The sequence below is a fragment of the Crinia signifera genome, chromosome 19 (assembly GCF_055691185.1).
Source record: "Crinia signifera chromosome 19, ASM5569118v1, whole genome shotgun sequence".
Lineage (NCBI taxonomy): Eukaryota > Metazoa > Chordata > Amphibia > Anura > Myobatrachidae > Crinia > Crinia signifera.
Window position 1 is genome coordinate 119,342,058 of NC_139226.1, and position 23,498 is coordinate 119,365,555.

Sequence of the window (23,498 nt, forward strand, 5' to 3'; positions counted from 1 at the left end):
GGAACCCACAATCTCTCTTCTGGCCTGAACCCCTCCCAGTGAACCAAGAAATGAATGGAACCACAAACAAACTTAGAGTCCAGAATCTTTTCCACCAGGAACTCTGGTTGTCGCTGAACATGGAAGGAATTCCTCTGATGACCTTATGAGGAAACTTGTGGGAAAAGAAGACTGGCTTTAGAAGAGAAGCGTGAATGATGTTTGCAATCTTGAGAGACTTAGGAAGCAGAAGACAAAATGCCACTGGATTAACTATCTTAATGATTCTGTACAGACCAAAAAACCTTGGCCCAAACCTTGTCAAAGGTTGGTGCAGTCTAATATTCCACCTCGACAACCAGACACAATCACCAACCTTGAACAGACAAGGACATCTGGACTTATCTGCGAACACCTTTTCTCTGGAAGCTATCTCCGTCAGAGCATCACGAATCTTCCTCCACGTAGCCTTGAAACAAAAGGCCCTAGACAGAATAGAGGTGGAAGCTTGGGAAAAGGAATAAGCCTGGGGATGGTAACTATAAACTGCAAAGAAGGGTGAAATCTTAGAGGCAGAATGCACAGACAATCCACCCAGTCATTCTACAATTTGGAAATGAAGCATCGCAGTTATTGTTTCAGAGACTGATTCAGCTGCTCAGTCTGCCCATTAGACTGAGGATGGAAGGCCGAAGTCAGACTGAACTTGATCTTTAAGGAAGCACAAAACAGTCTCCAAAATTGTGGGACAAATTCTGCACCCATGTCAGAAACAATGTCCACAGGTAATCCATGCAGCCTGAACACATGCCGCAGGAACAAAGTAACCAGTTCCTTAGCGAATGGTACCTGCCTCATGGCCACAAATTTCCCCATCCTAGAAAACCTGTCAATGACCACCCATATGGTCTGACAGCTGGTGAAGTCCATCGCAATGGGGGACCATGGCATTGATGGAACAGACAAGGGCATAAGTTCCCCAAAAGGCCTAAAATGAGCAACCTTATGCTTGGCACAGACAGGACAAGACAGTATGACCACCAGCACCCGCGGACAAAACAGGTTAATTATATAAATGGAATTTATATAAAATGTTTGGCCGGTTATAATGTAACGAGGTGGGTACATGCATGTGGTGGTGGGCAGAGACCTTAGCCGGGATCGTTGTTTAGAATGGCCATGGCGCACCCTACACTGGCTCTGTTGACCTCCTCAGGTAGATGACCATAGTCCTGCGTTAGAAGGAGTAAGTTAGGCCAGCTCCAACCCCGATGCAACCAGGTCTTAAGAGGTAACAAAACTATGGCAATCATCAGAGGTAGTGCCAAAAGGATATCTAGCTAACAGGCACTTTCTGGGATGAACACCCTGCCTGATGGCACGAGGCCAAAGACAGGGAGTGTGACATAGTCACAGACACCAGAAACAGATGGACCCGGGTTCCACCAACTCAAAACATGCCAAAGTAAATACTGAGTACACAATAACCTACGGTACCCCAAAACAGGCGTAAACCCACTTTCTCACTCTTTGGAGAGATTATAAAAACTTTTAAAGAGAAAAAGTGGAAAAGTTGTCCGGTACCATATCAGCTCCAACTGGCCTTTTATAGACAGCTAGTTAAATGGTAGCTAGCATTTGAATGGTTGCTATGGGCAACTTCTTTATAAATAAATATATGACAGAAAAGGGCATTCACAATCTAAACAAAAAATCAGTTTATCCTGATGTTAACCCTTTGGGTGCCAAATGTGCAAAAATCCCAGCCTCGCTCACAGTGATGATTTTTCTTTTTGGGTGCAATATTTATCTAAACTTTAATGAATTGACTTCAGTTCATTCAGCATTTTGTTCAGTATTAATTTCTGTAAACTATGGCAACCTAATTGTTAGGTATCATTGATATAAAGGATTAGTGTCTGTCAACAAGATGTACAGATATGTCCTGCTACAGAGTTAATGCGTAATGCAGCGTACTGTAGCATTATCTTGGGATGCTGCTGCGTACACCTCACTCACCATCTCCTCTTTGCTTCAGTGGGGCATACGCAGATCCCAAAGAAATTAATGCATATGGCAAAATATGTTATGCAAACTCTCAGCTACACTGTGCATTATATGCACATGGTGGCAAGCACGTAAAAGGACACAGGATCTGTATCAATCATCGCATGCGTATCGGTACTAATGAATCCATTGCCAATTTAAGGAAAAGTGCAGAAATTGTCAGGGTTTTTTATGAGTCTAGTGGGGTACACACTTGGGAAGCCAATGCCGGGACTTTTTTTGCAATCCTGGCATTCTGGATCCCAGGATTGGCTTTCCTAATTAAAAAATGCCCAAGCCACCCCACATATTTACTTATATGGGTGGTGCACCTGGGAGGGGGTGCAGCCGGGGGGTTGAGTGCGGCTGACAGCAAGGAGTAGGGCAGACGGTGCTGCTGGGGGGGATGAGTGGCTTGCGCAGAGTGACCTCTGACACGTCCCACTGTACAGCCGTGGACAGGAGAAGCCAGCATTAGACTGTGCAGTCTAATCCTGAAATGAAATCCCGGCAATTTTGGTACCAAATCCCGGGATCCTACCATTCCGGAGATTGGTTACGCTCGTACACACTAGACAATATGTTGTTGAATCCAGCAGATCAGAGCAACATATGGAGCACACTGTCTAGTGTGTCTCTGCTATGTCATTTGCGATGTGTGCTATCACCATTAGTCAGAGACATCCTGCATAGGCCTTGAATGCAGCTGCCAGCGCTGGTATTGGCAAGAGTGTATGCACTTGCTGATGCTGGGTTTGGCTCCCCTATCAGCTCCCCAAGCAGGCAATATCACACTGGGTACAAATTGTGGGTTAATGGTTTACATTACTGCTTCAATGCGCTGAGGTCATGGGTTCGATTCCCACCATGACCCTAACTGTGCGGAGTATGTATTTCCTCCCCATACTTGCGTGGATACTCAGGTTTCCTCAAACAGTCCAAAAATACACTGGTAAGTTAAATGTCTCTCAACAAATTTAACCCTAGAATGAATGTGTGTGCTGATAGGGGGCTGATGTTCAAATATTCTCTGTACAGTGCTGAGGAATATGTGTGCGCTATAGAATTAACTGGTAATAAAAAAAATTGTATAGTGTGTACCCTGCTCTAGACCAATAAATAAGATGAACCACCTGTCACGGACCCACCGGTCACTCCTTCCAGATACGTCAACCTGAACAGCTCCGGCCGTGACTATGGTTCACTTTGGACACACGGGTCCCCTATATAAATTAGGCCACCACCAATGCAAGTTTGAAAGGACGCTTGCATAAATCCGGATACACAATACAATATATAAAAAGGTTATAGCGTAAACCGCCCTTTCGGCTTAAGTCCTAAGAACACAAAATTCAGAACTGGAATTATGTATTATTTATTCCAAGAAATACTTCAGAGCTTAGTGATAAAAATGGTTACAAAGATGATTACAAAGATTTTAAAAGCACACACAGAAGAAATACAACTCAAACAAAATAAAAAAAGTTGAAAAATGACAGAACTGTAGCTTACACACAAGTGCTGATTTTGTAGTGAGGGGATTTCACATGAAACATTGGGTCACTTCCAGCCAGCGTGCTGATCCCCAAAGAAGTACCAACAGCTATAGGGAGAAGCATTCAATTATACCTGCAGATTCCTCATCTCTCCCACCTTTAGGATTGTGACCATTTCCCTGCTGTACACTAATGAATCCCCCTCAATAATTGATCCTCTAACATTAAGGATTAGTTTGCTGCTTTTAAGTGATTTGTACATATTCCTTATCCAGTGGGATGCAACAGACAGGCCAAGTCTGATAAGAGATCTTTACTGGAGGGGAGAGAACATCTCTGACCTCTCTTCTGGACCATGTTGATCTAACCCCCAAGCTGATTTATGAGGGGTCTCAGACCTTAACTTCAGAGAACTCTACAGATGGTCACTCTGAGGGAATCCAGAACCATTCTCATAGCATCCTCCCTTTGGGTTAACAGTTCACCAGTACAGAAGAAATACATTGATAGCATGCATAATAATAACAGGAGACATGATTTCACAAGCAGAATACAAGAAATACATTGATCTCAAACTTAATAACAGGAGACATGATTTATTTGATCCATCAAATGATCAGATGGTGACACCACCTCTTTGAAAGAACATAAATTTCACCACAATTCCAAGATAAGTTCAAAACTGATAAATTGTTTTGTTGTTGTTCTTTTTAAAATCACATTCCCGCAATATTCTGTGATTTAACGAGACATTTATCAAATACTTGAGATAAAGGAGAGAGAGTGCCAACCAATGAGCTTCTAAATGTCATTTTAAAGCCTGTTTAAGCAAATGACAGGAGCTGATTGGTTGCTGTGGGCAACTGTAAGGACTCTGGGGAGTCCCTGTGTGCAAATATGGAAGGAGACTGACCACACACCACACCTGACTCTGTTGTCTCTCCCAATGGTCGATTGATGCATGCAGTGCTAGACTTTACCTATAGCGATTGCATCCGAAGGAGCGAGTTAAGCCCGCTCCAACCCCGATGCCCCAATTGTAGAACATATTATAATAAGTGGTCAGAAACACCAGGGAATTGAGTGGATGAATATGGGAGCAATCCTCCACTGAACTCCCAGGAATGCAACAATGCAAGAATATGTTATGCAAATAAGTAATTCATCACACCCACAGCTACAGAAACACAGCAGTATGTGAACACAGTATGTCCTGGCTAATGGCATAAAGGCAACAATGCATGAAGATGTTAATAATAAACAATATATAACCTGTGAGGAGATGGATGGAAAAACCCCAACTCAGAGAGGACATTTACTCCACACAGCTACACTCTAACATGGTTCAGCTGAAATACTGAATGTGGAAAAACCAGCACTTATCTCTGTCAGAATGGGTCTGTGTTCATACAGGGTCTCTCAGACTGCAGCAATGGTTCACAGATACAGACAGGACTTCAAAGGACACCCGGCAGAAGTGCCTCCTGGAATACACAGGACTACAATATAAAAAGACTCTGACAAGACTATAACCAGACTCAGACAAGGCTTAAACAAAACTATAACCGGCAGGGTCTCAATGCTGGCAGATTGGGTCTCAATACTGGGAGGCCTAGCAGTCAGCCACACCCAAAGACCAAGGTGTGCATCAAACCCTGGCAAGGTGGATCAGCAAAAGCCGGGGTACTTATCCAGGGGAAACATATAAACTACAAACAGAATATGAATAACACCGACCCGCCAGAGGTGGGTCATAACAGCAACATTACTTTTGTGCCAATTGATAAATCTATCCCTTGGTCTATAAAAAAACATACATTAATGTCTAATTTTTATTGTTGCGCTTTAACTGTTAGCAATTATCCTATTAATGAATTTATTGCATGTCATCAGGAGACCTGACGCTAAATGAAAATTTGATGCCATTTTAATAAATTATTCCTAGTAGATTTGTATAATGTGAAGTATTTAATCATCGGGTTCCCAATATATAGCTTCTGGAAAAAGCACTTAAATTTCAAGACTTCCCTGTCACATATGTAATATTTACATACACGTTAGAATTTGTTCTGCTGCAGAATTAATGAACCCCAGGTCAGTTGTTCATGCTCTAGCTCCACAGAACAGATATGTGTTCTGAATTATTTTGTCAGTTTTATAAAGCAGACTTCATCATTGCCAAAATGTATTGTCTAATTACAGTCCGGAGTATTAATTAGATTATTCTAATGATCTGTCAAGGTGTCTCTATGGACTTTAGAGAAAATTGTAGTCTAAGTGTGATCTGATGATATACTGTAGATCAGTGCTTACCAAAGGAGGATTTAGACCTCTTTAGGCCCTAAACAAGACACCGATTTGCAGTCCTTACTCCAAAGTAGATAAGCCTTCCCTCAGAGCAGGACAGGATGTTAGCTGTACATCCCCCAGATGAAGACATTAGTGGGTTTCCATCTCACGCAACCCCCCCTTCCCCCCCGGATGAGGGCATACGTGGGCTCCCTCACCCTCCAGATCAGGATTGGACATTAGCTGCAATACCCTTCCCAGATCAGGACATTAGTGGCCTTCTGCTCCCACACAATTATTCAGAAAGGACAGAACGTTAGCATCAGGATATTAGCCTGGCCCCCCACCCACTCTGGAATGATAAAACACATTAGCTGAGCCCCCATCTCCGCATCAGGATATTTCCATGCTTCCGCACCCCCCCCCCCCCAAGACCACCACCACCTGCATCAGGATCTTAGCATGTTACACATCCTCTGCTCCTGCACCATCTCTGTTAGTGGCTGGTCTCCTGCAACCCCCCCCCCCCCCCTGCGAGCAGTACAAAGGTTCCTGCAGCACATACCGCTGCCACTGACCCCTCCCCCCTCCAGGTCTACATAAGAGCACACCATCATACAGGCCATCAATCTGCGGCAATTTGGGGAGGAGATGGGACTAAAATGATACAAATAAAGTAATTTTGCTTCATTTTAGGGGCTTAGTGACGTCAGCCTTCTACCCACCCCCTGGCCTGCAGCATTTGGTCTACTCTCCAGGCTTCTCCCAATTCAAAGTCTGCAACCCAACATATTTGCCTAGCACGCACTTTGAATTTAGTGCTGAACGGCATAACAGGTTTTATCCGTTCCTGTCTCTTTACTCTCAATGTGTCACATTCACCTAATTAATGTAGGTGAGGATGAGACATTTGGAAGGTGAACAGGCACTGACAGCTTGCAAAGGCCTGGTCAACAATGAGTATTTGGTAGCTCTGCATTAGTGGCCTGGGTCCTCTGAGACCCGCCGGGACCCTAGCACCTGCCTTGGTTGCCTAGCAGTAAATCCGCCTCTGGTGTTTACTGATCTCTAACAGGGACTCTATAGCTTCTCTATCATAACTGAGTCTTAAAAAAAAAATTCCTGTGGGATCTTCAGTAGCAATATCCAACATATCCAAACAGTCTGCCTGCTTTCCGCTAGCTAACTGCTAATCCAATGAGAAGCTGCTGCAGCTGACACCTCCTTTCCAAAAACGTAGAGCCTATCACACCTTAGGCCATATATACTAAGCTTGAAAAGTGATCAAATGGATAATTATAAACCAACAGAAACTCAAGAGTAGATGGGTGTGATAATTTAATCAGGCGCCAGAGAATAGGTTAAAAAGTGAATTCCAAATTATTTATAAAAAACAATTAATTTGTTGATAAAATATACTTCTAAAAAACAATGTTTTAAAAGAATGAGATGAATCCTTACCCCTAAGGGTATTTGGAGCCAGCAAGGGGTGGTAAATGGCAGGGATGCAGTCCGGAAGTGCACCCTGCATATTAATGCCCCACATTCTAGGTCTTGTAGTTCTCCTGAAAAAAGGAATGTGTTTTTTTTATTTTTCTTTACACTCATCAGCCTGGCATCCACCACCCTGGGATGCCGGGAACAGTCCCTGGCTTCAGCCCTGGATGGGATTTTCTTGAAAAACTCACTTATTAAAAAAGATTAAGCCTCATTAGTTTCAGAGAAGATCAGCCCTGACCAATCTAAATCAGGCCCACTGCCAGAAATTTGTGTTAAGACAAAAATCACATTAGATTGCCTTCTTCTTCTGCAGTTAACATTCTGGTGGTCAAGATGCTTGTGGTCAGTATATACACAGGTGCCGAAACTCTGAATCCATCAGGATACTGATGCCAGAATACCATCAGGAAGCCGATCGATGAGTATACTAGGCTAGCTAGTGTGGGGAAGGGCAGGTTTGGTTTAGGCACCAGTGGGGAGACTTTGGGTTTGGCCACAAGGGGGGGGGGGGGGGGGTTAGGTTTAAGTGGTGCGATGCAGGGTCTGTTTTTAGGCAATAGCGGGAAGGTTTAGGGGCAAGCTGCTAGAAGGTAGCATTAGGGTTAGGGAGGCAGGAATTCACTCCATCAGGATGACAGCATTGGCAGAAGATGTCCTCTTCACTGAACAATTGAGCACCTGTGTGCCTGTGAGACTTTAACACAACCCCAATATGAACCATCTTTGTGTGGATGTTTAGCCACAACCAGGTAATCACCCAGAGCACTTTATCGAGACAACTGCACCTCAACTGCAGCAGGGCCTTTATGCATACACTCTATGTAACACATGCGCAGTAGGTGTTTTAAGAGATTTTCACACACTCCAAGTAACAAAACTCCTTTGTGTGCTAATCTGAATCATTCCTACAATGAGAGTGGACTTTGAAATTACATTTGTACATTTTTCACTATTCTTTGGTTCTGCAAATCATGTTTTTTAGGCAGTGCACCTATATAATGGTTTGGTGAACACATATACTAATTTATGCACAATGGAATGTGCTTCAACTATAAATATAATACTGTAAATATATGCTGACTATTAATGGGCAATATTATATTGAGGTCTCCCAAGATTAGATTTCCATTTTTCCATTTTTCAGAGACATATGGATGGTCATCTGATGTGCTCTGACTGCATAAATAAATAAATAATACCTAGAAGCATTATACTTTGTAGAATATATCATCATGTGGATTTATTTATACACTATTGGTAATTAAAATCAACACAATCATATTACTTTTCTCAGATCCTATTTGCAATGGTTCCACATGTTTTAATTGGACTGTGTAGAGTTTGTCTAATTATAACAATAATAAATTGTTCCATTTTGCAATGCTTTAAAAATATACTGAAAGTTTAGATTAGATTAGATTCACTTTATTGTCATTGCCCAAGCACAGGGTAAGTACAGGGAAACACAATTTAGTTTTGCTTCCAATCAAGACACAAAATGTAACAATATAGCATTATTGTACATGAAGAGGAAAAAAAAGAAATATTAACATTTACAAGGTGCAGAATTCTGCATTGAAACAGTCCTAGGAAATAAACTATTCCTCATTCTACTAGTTCTAATCTTAAGACACCTAAAGCGTCTTCCAGATGGCAACAGTGTGAAAAGTTCTTGTGCCGGATGAGAGGGATCGTTTGTAATATGGCGAGTGCTGCGCCTCCTTTGAACATCCTCAATGGCCGGAAGGGGAATCCCTATAATACTGGGAGCAGTCTTCACCATTCTCTGTATCATAATATGCTATGCAACAGTACTGCTTTCACACCATACTGTTACACAGTTAGTCAGTAGGCTCTCTATTGCACAATGGTAAAAGTCATTTAGTATATCCATAGACAGTTGATGTCTCTTTAGTATCCTTAGGAAAAAAAGGCGTTGATGAGCCTTCTTTGCCAAATAACAGACATTTGTGGACCAAGAAAGGTCCTCCATAATATGATTGCCCAGAAATTTAAAACTTGAGACATGTTCCACCTCTATGCCATTAATTCGGATAGGCTCATACTGACTTTGCCTCTCCCTTCTGAAATCAATTATAAGTTCTTTAGTTTTGCTGGTATTAAGGAGTAGGTTATTGGTGGCACACCAATCAATGAGATTTTGTACCTCCTCTTTGTAGGCTGATTCATCATTATTGCTGATATGTCCAATCAAGGTTGCGTCATCTGCAAATTTGATGATGGAATTTGATGGCAAAACAGGTTTACAGTCATGAGTGAAAACTGAATATAAAAATTGAGTTAATACACAGCCCTGTGGTACTCCTGTATTAAGTATAATAGAAGATGAACAGGTCTGGCTAGACCTAACATACTGAGGTCGATTAGTTAGAAAATCTGCAGTCCAGTTGCAAATACGGCCATTTATGCCCAAATCTCTGAGCTTATTGATTAGTTTTGCGGGGATTACAGTACTGAATGCAGAACTAAAATCAATAAACAACACTCTTGCATAGGTGTTATTTTTGTCCAAATGCATAAGCACAGAGTGCAACAACATAGAAATTGCATCATCTGTACTTCTATTTCTGCGATAAGCAAATTGGCAAGGATCCAGATTAGATGGAAGATTTTTCTTCAAATATGCCAAGACCAGCCGTTCGAAACACTTCATAATAATGGGTGTAAGTGCCACGGGACGATAATCATTCAGGCCAGTTGGACTAGAATGTTTTGGCACAGGAATGATAGAGGTGTTCTTGAGGCACATTGGTAAAACTGCTTGAGATAAAGACAAGTTAAAAATGTCGGTAAAGACCCCAGACAGCTATTTTGCACATGCCCTAAATACTCGTCCTGGAATGCCATCAGAAAGTTTATGGTTTGGATTGAGTTAAAACTTCTCCACTATTTTATTGATAATTTCTTGTCTATTAATTAATTTATAGTCATTAATTGAATGTTTGCTCTTCTCAAAGCATTACTTAAAGGTGATAACAAAATTGTAGATGAGATCATAGGACTGGTAAACTATTGACAGCATGGCTACTGGTGTTAAAATAATATAGTATATTCCTTTACCCAGTGGTGGAACCAACATTGCTGTAGGGAGTGAGATAATGAAGGGAACTGAAAGCTAGACAAAGGGAATATCTGTCGATAATTGACTTTTAGCAGTACATATAATCTCCTGTAATTCATCTGGGGGATGAGGTTTTAGCCATGCTGCTCAGACTCTATGGAACTCACTTTCTTGCACAGTACGAGAGACCACCACACTAGAATTCTTCAAAAATAGACTTATTGGAGAAAGAATGCAACAGATGGAGTGCTTGTCATTTCCACCTCCCACCAGCCGGCAGGCCCTGCCAGCCATCGAAAGGGGGTATGCATGCACAAGCTGTCTGCCACCTCCCCGGTCCCCATCGCTGGTCTCCACCGCTGCCCCAAACCCCCACTAACCCTGCCTGTCTACCTGAAGTGGAGATGGGCAGGGTCACGCCGCCCAGCCGCCGAGTGACTAAGATGCGCGTGCGTGTGAAACGCTTGCGCATCCCAGTCTGATGGAGTCTCTGTCCGCCAGCAGGGACGTTCTGGCGAGCGCAGGAAGTGAATGAGAGGGGCTCCATCTGTATATACTGTAAAAAATATATATATATATTATTATTATTATTATTATTATTATTATTATTACATTTACCAAAGTTGGTAGAAAAAGAGCTGATAAAAAGATATCAGGTAGGGGCGCAATTAACTAGACCTGGTTTGCAAGAAATGCAAGCTGCAGTACCAAAAAAGGGGGTTGTCACTCCCCTGCAAGAAGATACAAAAGGAAAATACAATAGACTGCGCTAATTAATGAAAGGAAGGTATTGAAGAAATGCCAGTAACCTGAAAGTTGAACATGATTTAATGATAATATAAATGTAAATAAAGATAAATAGCAGCTCAGGTTAAAATCAACAGTTTTACATATATTGTGCACATATAAAAATAAGATAAAAAAATATTTGGGAATGAAAAAAATGATGAGGGAGTTTTAAAATTCTTAAAGTGACTGAAAATTGTGTCCATACGGTACCGTATATTTATGAAAGAGTCCCGCTGGATGGGGGGCAAAGATTGTTGAGCCCACTTGGATCCGTTCCTATTTTGCCTCACGTTTAGAGGACCTGGATGGCTGGGGGAGGGATAAGCAGCTTGATGTTTAAGGAGTGAGTGGAACTCCTGCTGTTCCTCAGATGCCAGGGAATTAACCTGGTTATGAATGTTCTCCCCAAATAGATGCCAGAGTAAGGTCTGGAGGCTGGTCCGGTCTCTCAGGTGGTAAAAGCTTGTGGTCCTGTAGTAGAAGTCAGTCACTTTAAGGGTTCACCAACGCGTTTCGCTCTATAGTAGAGCTTTTTCAAGGTGTGTGCATGGCTGCATTCAGAGGGTTTAAATACCCTTCTCTATTTATGAGGGGGCGGTTACTTGGCAAAACAATTAGTCAATTAATAACAACACATGTAAAAAATACATACCTAATATTACCTATCGTGAGCAGGAGACAGGAGTATTCATATAGGGTGTAAATTAGTAAAAAACGAGTTTTATAAATACGTTTTTAACCTTCAAAAAGGATCTATCATAGTTTACATAGTGCTATCGTTTCCGGATGTCCGGGAGTGACGTACTTCCGGTATTTGGAACGCACGTCACTTCCGGTATCCATAGCGCTGGACCGCAAGCGGGTGAGTCCAGCGGTCAGCTGAGTGGGAGTGTCCGGTCTGTTAGTGTGGGGCGCGCTTCCGGAAATGCGGAGCGTGTCCTCCAATACACATTTGCCATCCCTACGTTTATTATAGATGGTCTCGGCGGCCATCTTAATGGTTTGAATAGTGACGTGAGCGTATATAGAGTCGGCCATGTTTCTGGTTTGAGAAGGGGGATTTCACCATATGGGATCGCTTTATTTAAGGGGACTTAGATGGCGGCGGCCATTTTATTGGTTAGACGCAGTATTTATACTCATTCTGACAGTATTAGACACTGCTAAATTATAGTAAATAATACTAAACAATAATAAATAATAGAGATATATATATACAAAGTGATGATAAATAATATACCATACATACATAATAAAATAATGAATTGAAGTAGCGATACTAATATGGGTAATAGTGATGCATGTGATGTATCTATCACAATAGATAATTCTAGATCATCATGAACAATACGTTGGATAGTCTAAAAAGATGGTCAACAAAACACATTAACCAACATTCCTCAGATAGTTCTTTTGTTGCACTTTCAAAAGATTTTTTTATTTTTTTATTATTATTAAAAAACAGATGTTTTTAGACATTTGGTAAGGTTTATCCTATGTAGCCCTATAGTATATCCGTAGTAAGTAAATAGGATTTGTGGGGAATATAAATACAATTATTTAATTTATATATTGTTTTCCTTATTGCATATAATATATAATATATAGATACAACATATTATATTATTTTGTATGTGTGTATGAATATAAAACAAGCAAACAGAAAAAAAAAATGGGAAGGGCGGGGGGGGGGGGGAGGGAAGGAAAAGAGGAAGGGGAGTGGGAGGAGATTTAAGAGAAGATAATAAAGATTTGTAGGTAGAGCTTTATAAAACGGAATTTAGTTCTACAGCCTCATTTAACCCTTCAGGGAAGATGGTTTGTAGGCGGAACATCCAGTAGATTTCTTGTCTGCAGAGTTGACCAAAGCGGTCTCCTCCTCTTGTGGTCTTTTTAATATGTTCTAAGCCCATTAGTTTTAATCCCATTGGGTTTCCTGAGTGGGCTTCATGAAAGTATCTGGAAATGCTGTGGGTAAGGACATGTTTCAGGATGTTCCGTCGATGTTCAAGGAAACGTGTCTTAATTTTTCTAGTGGTGCGACCCACATATTTAAGGTGGCATGGACAGCTGAGTACGTATATCAGATAATCAGAATTGCAATTTAAAAATGTCTCTGCAGTAATTGTGTTCCCTTCTTTATCCTTAATTGGGTAATCGGTTTTAGTTAGTACATAAGCACATGTTGTGCATCTGTTTGACCCACATTTAAAAAAAACCTTAGGTTTGGGGTTCAGCCAAGTGGAGGTTAGGGGTAATTGTGGCTGTGTCACAATAGGTTTTAACATGCTAGGTGCTAGGAGATTTTTAAGCGTTCTGTTTTTTTTTAACACAAAGAGAGGTTTACTGGGGATGACTTCGGCTAGAAGGTTGTCCTGTTTTAAAATGTTATAATTTTTCCAGACTATTTGTTTGATCTGACTAGAATGGCTATTATATTTAGAGATGAAGGTGACATCTAGATTGTTTTTCTCTTTAGATGTTCCGGTCTGTCTAATTTTTTTGTTGTTTGATTGGTCTAATAAGGTTTCTCTATTTAGAGTGATAACCTCTTCGTAGGCTTTTTTCAAGAGATGGGAGGGATACCCTCTCTGCTCAAATGATTCAATAATTTCTGAGGCTTGTTTTTCAAACACTTCTTTGTTAGTGCAGTTCCTAAAGAGTCTCAATAGTTGCCCTTTGGGTATGCCCTTTTTCCAGGGCTGGTGGTGTGCGCTTTTATAATGTAGGTAGGCATTTGAGCCTACCTCTTTAGTGAAGTTTGAGGTGAAGATACTGACCCCTTGTGCTTTTAGGGTCAGGTCCAGGAAAGAGGTCCGCTTCGAGTGAATATTGTGAGTGAAGTGTAAATTAAAAATATTGGTATTAAGGTGCTCAACAAAATCGAGTGCACGGGAGTGTTCCCCATCCCAAATAATAAACAAATCATCTATGTAGCGGCCATAGAGGACCAGATTCGCGCGGAACTCGCCATCCCAAATAAGTTGTTGCTCCACCTCCCCCATATATAGGTTCGCGTAGCTCGGCGCGAATCTGGTCCCCATGGCCGTCCCCATAGTTTGTAAGTAAAAAGTGTTTTCAAAAAGAAAATAATTGTGCTGCAAAATATATGAAATGGAATCTGTGAGGAATTTTTGGTGCCTCACCCCCAGGTCCCCGTCAGACTGTAGACGTTTTGCGATGGTCTCTGTTCCCTTGTCATGGGGAATATTGGAGTAAAGAATGGTTACATCCAGGGTGAGAAAGGAGTAAGAGTCCTTCCACTCAATCCCTTTTACCAGCTGTAAAAAATGTATAGTGTCTTTGACGTGAGACCTGAGGGTGGTGACTCGTGGTTGGAGATAGGTATTAACATAAAAAGAAAGGTTGGATGAAAGTGAATTGATGCCAGAAATTATAGGACGCCCGGGAGGTGCTGTGAGGGTCTTGTGTATTTTAGGAAGGTGATAGTAAATTGGTGTCAAGGGGTGTTCACAGAAAAGGAAGCGGAACTCTTCCCTGGAAATGACCCCATCATCTAATGCCGATCGCAGAAGGTTAAATAATGTTAGTTTGAATTCCTCAGTGGGGTCGGCGGCTAATGGGGTGTAAAATTCTTTGTTCTTAAGTTGCCTAAAAGCTTCTGCGATATAGTCTGATCTGTTTTGAACTACCAGTCCGCCTCCCTTGTCTGCCTCCCGAATTGTTAGGGAAGTATCTTTAGTTAACTTTTTGAGGGCCTTCTTTTCGTTTTTGCTAAGGTTGGACTTCATTGTATGCGTCTTAGAACTCGCAGTTGTACACATATTTTTAAAATCGTCAAGCGTGGTCTTATAGAAGCTCTCCACGCTTGACCCCTTAGATTTAGTAGGGAAAAAGTCTGATTTTAATCGAAATTTTTCTTTTGAGATATCAAATAATTTCATCGGTTCTGGTGAACCGGGCCCTAATTCCTCCAACAATTCGTTTAAGGCAGCCAAGGCTGGCTGATCGCCTTCGTCTAGAATGATTGCCGCTGCTTGGTCTCTATTTTTATTAAGCACTTGTCTCGCAAAGTAACGTTTGCGACATAAGCTTCGTATAAACCTATTTAGCTCGACAAAGAGGGTAAACATATTTGGTGGGGTAACCGGGGAGTATTTTAGACCTTTTCCCAAGAGGGAAAGGTCAGAGGGGGAGAGGCTTTTACTAGATAGATTAAATACTGTCTGTTTAGCTTGTTTAAAGTTTTTAGTTCTTATATTCTTTTGTTTCGTCTTCTTTCCTCCTCTTCTTCCTCTGAATCTAAACTTCTCCCTCTTTTTGGTGTCCCTAGGTATTTTGTTCGATTTAATCTGGGTTCTTCTCCTCGTTGTATTCTTTTCTCTAAAAAAACCTCCTCTGATTCCCTTTCTCTTTCTTTGGTGGTGCGGCTACTTTCTTTAGGGCGTGCTCCTAATTGGACATTTTCTGTGTCTCTTGGGTCATTCCATCTATTGGGTTCTCTCTGTGGTTTAGGTGAGGCGGGTTTGAGGGATTTGATGGGCGTGCGGGGACCGGAGTGGACCCTCCGTGTTCCAGTTTGTCCATATTTTCTTCCCTCAAATCTATCCCTTCTATTGGTGGACCCATCCTGGTTGGTACTTAATCTGTCCCTGTTCCTTCTCAGGCGATCATTTCTGCCATTATTCTCTGGGTATACTCTGTTGTTTCTCATCTTATTTTTTTCCCTATAAGATCTAACTTCTCCTCCCCTATAGTCCTTGAGGTCTCTTCTGAATTTCTTCCCTTTCATCTCTATGAGTGACACTTCGAATTTAGAAATTTTATCATTAACTATTTCGTCTCTCTCTTTATATTCTCTGGTCTGTTTATGAGTGTCTAATTTCTGTTTGAGTTGTTCTATTTCCTTTTCTGTCTTCTCTGCTTGTGTAGTCCTGTACTTAATGACTATATTCATTAGCTCCATTGAGCACTTGTCAAGTGTTCTCTCCCATTCAGTTTGTTCCACTGACTCTGGTAGGAAAATGGATGGTTTAAATAGCCGTAACCCTCTGGGTATCATATTTTTATCAATATATTTTTGTAGGTTCACACTATCCATCCAGTGTTTTAGCTCACATTTAAGCAAGTTTTCCAACATAAAAAAATCATCTCTTAATTCTGGATATGGGGTTTCTGTATCTGTATTGGGTAACTCCCATTTAGAAAAGAAATTCTGTCTCCTGCTCATACGATCATTAAAGTTTGCAAAACAGCTCATGATTGCTGCCCCAATAAGACTATGTGTGGTAGAAAAAGAGCTGATAAGACAAGAAATGCAAGCTGCAGTACCAAAAAAGGGGGTTGTCACTCCCCTACAAGAAGATACAAAAGGAAAATACAATAGACTGCGCTAATTAATGAAAGAGGGTATTGAAGAAATGCCAGTAACCTGAAAGTTTAACATGATTTAATGATAATATAAATGTAAATAAAGATAAATAGCAGCTCAGGTTAAAATCATCAGTTTTACATATATTGTGCACATATAAAAATAAGATAAAAAAATATTTGGGAATGAAAAAAATGATGAGGGAGTTTTAAAATTCTTAAAGTGACTGAAAATTTTGTCCATACGGTACCGTATATTTATGAAAGAGTCCCGCTGGATGGGGGGCAAAGATTGTTGAGCCCACTTGGATCCGTTCCTATTTTGCCTCACGTTTAGAGGACCTGGATGGCTGGGGGAGGGATAAGCAGCTTGATGTTTAAGGAGTGAGTGGAACTCCTGCTGTTCCTCAGATGCCAGGGAATTAACCTGGTTATGAATGTTCTCCCCAAATAGATGCCAGAGTAAGGTCTGGAGGCTGGTCCGGTCTCTCAGGTGGTAAAAGCTTGTGGTCCTGTAGTAGAAGTCAGTCACTTTAAGGGTTCACCAATGCGTTTCGCTCTATGGTAGAGCTTTTTCAAGGTGTGTGCATGGCTGCATTCAGAGGGTTTAAATACCCTTCTCTATTTATGAGGGGGCGGTTACTTGGCAAAACAATTAGTCAATTAATAACAATGCCCTTTATCCAGGGCTGGTGGTGTGCGCTTTTATAATGTAGGTAGGCATTTGAGCCTACCTCTTTAGTGAAGTTTGAGGTGAAGATACTGACCCCTTGTGCTTCTTCTGTATTTTCCTTTTGTATTTACCAAAGTTGGAGGTTTATTGAAGATGGGATGTTGGCCATGGAAACCGATCAGATTTGAATTCTTGAATATATTTTTCCCCTTCTAGAAGATAATAGATATAATCTGATATGGGAATCTTCAACAGAACTCCCATATTAGCAAATTTACCCCTGAGGGCTTGATTCAGCAATGGACGCAGTTCATAAAACAGCTGCTTCTTTGGACACAGTTGTTGTATAAAAAATTAAAAACATCAGGAGGCATCTTCATTAAATAGACGCCTTCTACATGATTTTGTGATCTTCTGCAGCACTTGCTGGTGCATCTGCCTTAGCTGAGTAATTCTCAGGTTATGATGGAGGCTGGGTTGTTCATGATGATGGGACTAGTATATATGTGTCCCATTATGCAGCCACTAGCTTAGCCACTCCAAGAAAATGGGGTCCACCATTTCATATAATGTCTGTCCATCCCCTGTTCCCAGATACTGACAGCCTGCCATCAGGCTGCAGGACCTGTTTTGCTCATGTGCAGAATGGCTCCTACACATACGCAGCATCCCTCCCCACCATTGTTGATACATATATTTCTGAATCTGGCCTTAAGAGCACTAGAACTGTAAGTACTTAATTTTGTATGTGTTAAAAGCTGTTGGGGAACTTGGAAAGGAACCAGCATCACCAAAATTATTTTTTATGACAATGCAGTATTAGGGCAGTATTCAATTCCGGATTCTGACTGTTGGACCGTCCCAACAGTCAGAATTCTGGGCAATTTTTGCTCCGCTGGTCATTGAATTCCACCTGTCGAGTGTCGAAAAGTGGACGTTATTTATGAGAAAACAAATCCAACTTGTTTTAAAGTCAAATTGTTTTGTCAGAATCCACCTTCAATGCTGTTGGAAATAGCGGCCAAGATTGAATACCACCTTTAATCCTTTGCTATTGCCCCCCTGTAATTTATTAAAGTTACATAATAAATAATTGCTAAAAGTTCTTGAGATTTTTTTTTAATTACAGTATCTCCTTTAAATAATTCTGTGGTTTAGAAAACTGAAGTACAGTACTGTATTCCAGTTTTCATTGAGAAAATTCTATCTGTCTTGTCTCTGTTGAACATTTCATCCTAACACTCCTCATCGCAGTCACCTCACGGCACACAGTAATTTGTTTTTACTTGTACATAATAAAAAAATGTCGGTTTATAGCAAGCTATATCTTTTTTTATCGTAACGCACATCTGTTACTGGTGTGAATATATTTTATAAGAATCTTACAATTTTTCTTGTTTCCAGTCTCTGGCCAAGTTAATTCCCTTTCTTAAGATACACATCTACCCTATTGATTTTCTGTTCTACTTCTTAGGTGGTTGGCGAGTGGAGATTTAGTCGGATCCACTGTGATATCTTTGTCACTCTTGATGTTATGATGTGTACAGCAAGTATACTTAATCTGTGTGCCATCAGCATTGACAGGTAAGACATTGGTGGGAATGTTCTTCTGACTGTGGTGACGTTATTGTCTCTGCATGCCATGTAAGAAGTAAGCGTATTTTTGCTGTGTTACTTATCAAAGGTTTAGCTAGATAACAATTCAAGTATTTTATCACTTAAGATGTATCCAGAATAAATGCACAGTTTTACAATAGCTACAACTAGATTAACTGATGTCTTTTAAAGCAAAAGTCTTTTGTATATATATATAAAATCTATAGAATATAGTCTAGAAAATATTGTCATACAGTATATCGAATATTCAGAATGAACTAGTGATCTATCTATCTATCTATCTATCTATCTATTCATAAATCTATCCATTATTCCCACTGGGCTGGGTGGGCAACTGCCCTGGGGCCACACAATCATAGGGGCCCCATTAGCAGCCTAAGATAGGGCAAAATAAAAGTAAAATGTTCATTACGGCAATACCATGAGTGCTGGCCTGCCCACCTCCTCCAGTGTTTGCACTTAATTTTTGGGAGTGACATCATCATGCCCGACGTTATCAGTGAGGAGCACTGATAGAGTAGCCACCACCATTACAGGCAGGACAGAACAGAGAAAATTAGAAGAAAGAAGGCAATAGAAAGGTAAGTGAAGGACAACAACAACTGCATGATGGAGGGCACAGAGTGAAAAATGGGAGTGGTTATGTAGGTAGGGGCCCCACTGTACTGTTATGTCCTGGGGCCCATAAGGCTATTAGGATGACCATGTTCATAATAATGCTCAGACTGTCACCCATATCAGGGCAATATTAAAAGCCAGGTGATATAATGCAGCTCGTGGAGGGGACTGATGGCATATTATGGGCCTATGGAGGAGTTTGATAGCACATACAAGGGTCACTTGCAAAAGTCTAAATGACTATAAGGAGCATGTGTACAGATGAGCTCAGAAAAAGTGAGATACCACCCCGGATTTATCAAATGAGATCAGGATACTTCTGGGTAATATTAAAATACACAGTAACATCTTTAACATGTTATGTGACTCTTTGGGCTAATAAATATTCTCCACGGGTTAATAGCAGACAAGCAAGCAGACCTTGGTCTATTGGTTCTTGATGGTCACTGTGGCAGGGTGAATAGAAAGGAGAGTAAGATAGTTGTATGATCAGTCTGGACAGAGAGATGGAGATAACATTGTTTTGCTAGGAAAGCACTATAGTAAATTACAGCAACCCCTGCACTGAGATACAGTATAATGGCTATCTTTTCCCAGGAGAGTCATCAGTGCATGAACAAGTAAAAACAGACAGATTAATCAGTTTTATAGCCCTTTCAAACCTTTGCCCCTGTCAAGCAACAGGACACACAGCTCTTTGGTGTGCAGTACAGATTGCTGCTCTTGTATCCATACGGTTGCATACTATAAATAAGACAGCGAGGAGTCAACCTGTCCAGGGCAACCAATCTGTCCATTAAACAACAACATGGGACAGCGGCAGCAGTAACTTGATTTACTCTGGTTCCGAGGCTGCGTAAGCAGTACATATCGCTTGTGTCACAGTTCACCCGGCTGACCCATCATGACTTATTGGGAAAGCTCATTATTGGAGATGTATCAAAGTTTGGTGACACATAGAGGGCAAGACGTACTGGTGAACCGTGAAGAGCAATACGTTGGAGAGAGAGTTGGGTGTTTATTTACAAAGATGGGAGTTCTATTGAAGATGCGATGTTGCCATGGTCAACCAATCATGCACTATCTATTATCTATTAGCATGTGCTAAATAAAGAAGTCAATTTTGATTGGTTGCCCATTGGTTGTCTATTTCACATGCTCACTGCATGTGAAATAGAACTCCCATCTTAGTAAATTCCCCCCTTAGACTGTAGATCTTACCCAATCCACATATCTGGCACATTGTACATTACAGTCCCACAGAGAGTTTATATTCATTGATACACTGTTCCAAGTTAATACATAGCTGAGTTACAATGTTATCATTGAGACTTTGTATTACCTAAGCAGAATACAGTACACAGTAAAGGCTGTTTTGCAATCAAGCAGGATTGAACTAGAAAAGCAAAATAATTACCAATTAATTGCCGTTTTATGAAAACATACTCTTAATTGTCCATTGATATATTCCCAGAAACACTAGGTGTATTGATGTCTTTGTCTAAACCATTACCCGCTGACTCATTGTGATGATCTCTCACCATTTATCTTAAGTGAACTTCCTAAAAGCACTCATGCCGGTGTCTGCCAAGTACTGGTGTTATTCTGCACTGCTTCTCTGAGATGAATGTGCTACAAGGGCCAGGGTCTGCGTGATTTATACCCACTTCTCTTGTTGGCTCCCCTGGATGATGGCTCTTGGGGGATGGCTCTCTCCTGATGCTCATTGTGTCAGCTGCTTATAAAATAACAGTTGAGAGGGGGCTGAGAGGATTGGCTGAGAAACGTGTAAGGGTGTGTCTGGATGAACCTTCTAGTACCACGTTTAAAAAAAAAGTCTGTTGGGGAGTGAATTTGGTAGTTGGCTGCATGACATAAAAAGCTGCGCTCTCCCTCACTGCTATCATCATGTGGAACATCTACATATTGCCCTATCCCCTAACCTTGGGAAATGAACATCAGCCCCCCTGATGCAGCTGATTTCTATACATCAGCACAGACATACTGGGGAAGCGCATGCACCCAGAAATGCCATCTGAAAAACATTCAGGGGTGTGATTTCATGAGAGATTGTGGCCAGAGAGCCCTGTTTCGCCCCCAGGGGGCCGCTGGGATATTTTCTTCATGTTGCGGGGGGGGGGGGGGGGGGGGGCAGCGGGACACTTGCAAGCCATATGTGACTCAAACATACCAGGTAACAGACTCCTGGCTGCGAGTCTGGACAGATTTTGTGAAAAGTCCAATTTTCACGCAAAAGTTCTACATTTCACAAAGTCAATATAATAGCGTGCGAGTTCATGAAAGTCCAAATGTTCCCAAGAGAGCATGGTAAAAAGTCGGATCCAGATATTTTCCCAATCTTACACATGCAACACTCACACAACAGCTCTATAAAGTCGGACATACTGTAAACACAGCTTCGTATGTTGAGTTGTATTCTACAATTTTGTGAATCAATAACAAATACACAAATGCAGCACATTGGTTAAAAATAAACATTTTTTAAATTATTTCTAGCTTAAAAATACAAAAAAAATTTATATCTCAAAATACAATAGGTCATGTACTATACATGTCCTCGTTAAAAAGGTTTTCCTTCTGTATTCTTGTCCTATGACCTAATATAAGGACCTCTGTTTTTTTAGGGCTCAGTCGCAGTTAAATGTCATCCACTGCTAGAGCTAAAAAAACGTAGGAGATAGTATAGATAGTATTTATTATATTTCATATTTTTTATGAGAATATTACATTACTTGTTATATTTTTGTCTATGCTCTTTCTTTAATATTATTTCACTATATGTAACTACAGATGTAGCATCCTCTCATCCTTGGCCGGCGCTCACCAGATCCCTTTCACTGGCAAGCGCCGGCGATAGAGACTGGGACTCGCATGCGTCTCAAGCTCAAATCGCACCATGTACAGTATGCACCTCAACTGATAGTTTCTGATAGTCCAGAAGAGTTATAGCACAATGTGCTCCTGCCATTGTACTGTCCTCTATACTATCTGTGCCTATTTCAAATCTTTGCCTGTGATCCTGACTGTTATGTTTGCTGCCTGGACTGCACGTGACTCCTACACATGTGACTCCTGTACACCTGTTATTTTTTCAGCAAATTATGTATGAAACTAAAAGAATTCATTTAACAAATGCACACCAATACACATGTATATGGAATTCCCATACACATATTTGGATTAATAGCCATCTCCCAGGGAAATGGAGAAGGGTAGTGGGAGAGTAAGATTACGCAGACCTTGACCCTTGTAGAGGCCCATGAAAGCAGAGGAGGTATAATCATGTCCATGTGATACCATGACTGCAAATGATGTCACATTTCATGGCTGTACTTGCCTTAGATACTTGTTGAAAGAGGAGGCATAGACCAGCCCACTATCAAAGCCACCCAGAACTTGGTGGTCCTGCCATTATCATTATCAGTGCTCACTTGCACTATCTACATACTAGGTGCAATCGATCTGCACCTGCACAAATACGTGCATGTGCAGACCACCCGCCATCGGAACAGGGATGAATTTGTCCCCTTCCAAGTAAACTTGAATCACCCCTATATACCTTGTGAAATCAAATCCTTAATTGCATCTAAAAAAAACCCCGTTTATTGACTTTTCATATCACTTCAAGAACAAACCTTTTCAGACTCACGATTTATATTTTGTTGATATACAGATGGAGCCATCCTCATTTTTCCCTTAATAGGATTAAGTGAGCCAGAGCTGTCGGATTTAATCCTCTACTAATCCCCTACTGTATTGTTCTATGTATTGTTTTACAGCTGAGAACTATAGATGATAATAAGCCATGGCTCACCAGAGAAGGCTAGTTGAGGAAGGCTTCATCTGTAACACACTCTTGCAGGGGTTGTGAAACATATTGCTAAAAAACATAACCCCTACTTCCTCCTTGGTGGCCCCTCCTCTTTACAGATCACAGCTGGACCTACTTTTTCCATTTTTTGTCTGCGCTGCGAGAGCTATACAGAAATATAAATTAGCATGGAAATAGGAATAAGGGATAGATAGTTATGAGTTGTATTATTATAATGAATTTTAT

General features: G+C 41.0%; 1 protein-coding gene across 3 annotated transcripts in view; it reads left to right on the plus strand.

Moving 5' to 3' along the window:
* DRD2 (dopamine receptor D2) overlaps positions 1-23,498 on the plus strand; it is a 322,451-nt gene that overhangs the window by 220,741 nt on the left and 78,212 nt on the right. For all 3 annotated transcript variants that reach the window (XM_083163236.1, XM_083163234.1, XM_083163235.1), the window contains exon 3: positions 18,660-18,769. In XM_083163236.1, coding sequence (XP_083019362.1) covers positions 18,660-18,769 — 110 coding nt within the window. The remainder of the gene's footprint in view (positions 1-18,659; positions 18,770-23,498) is intronic.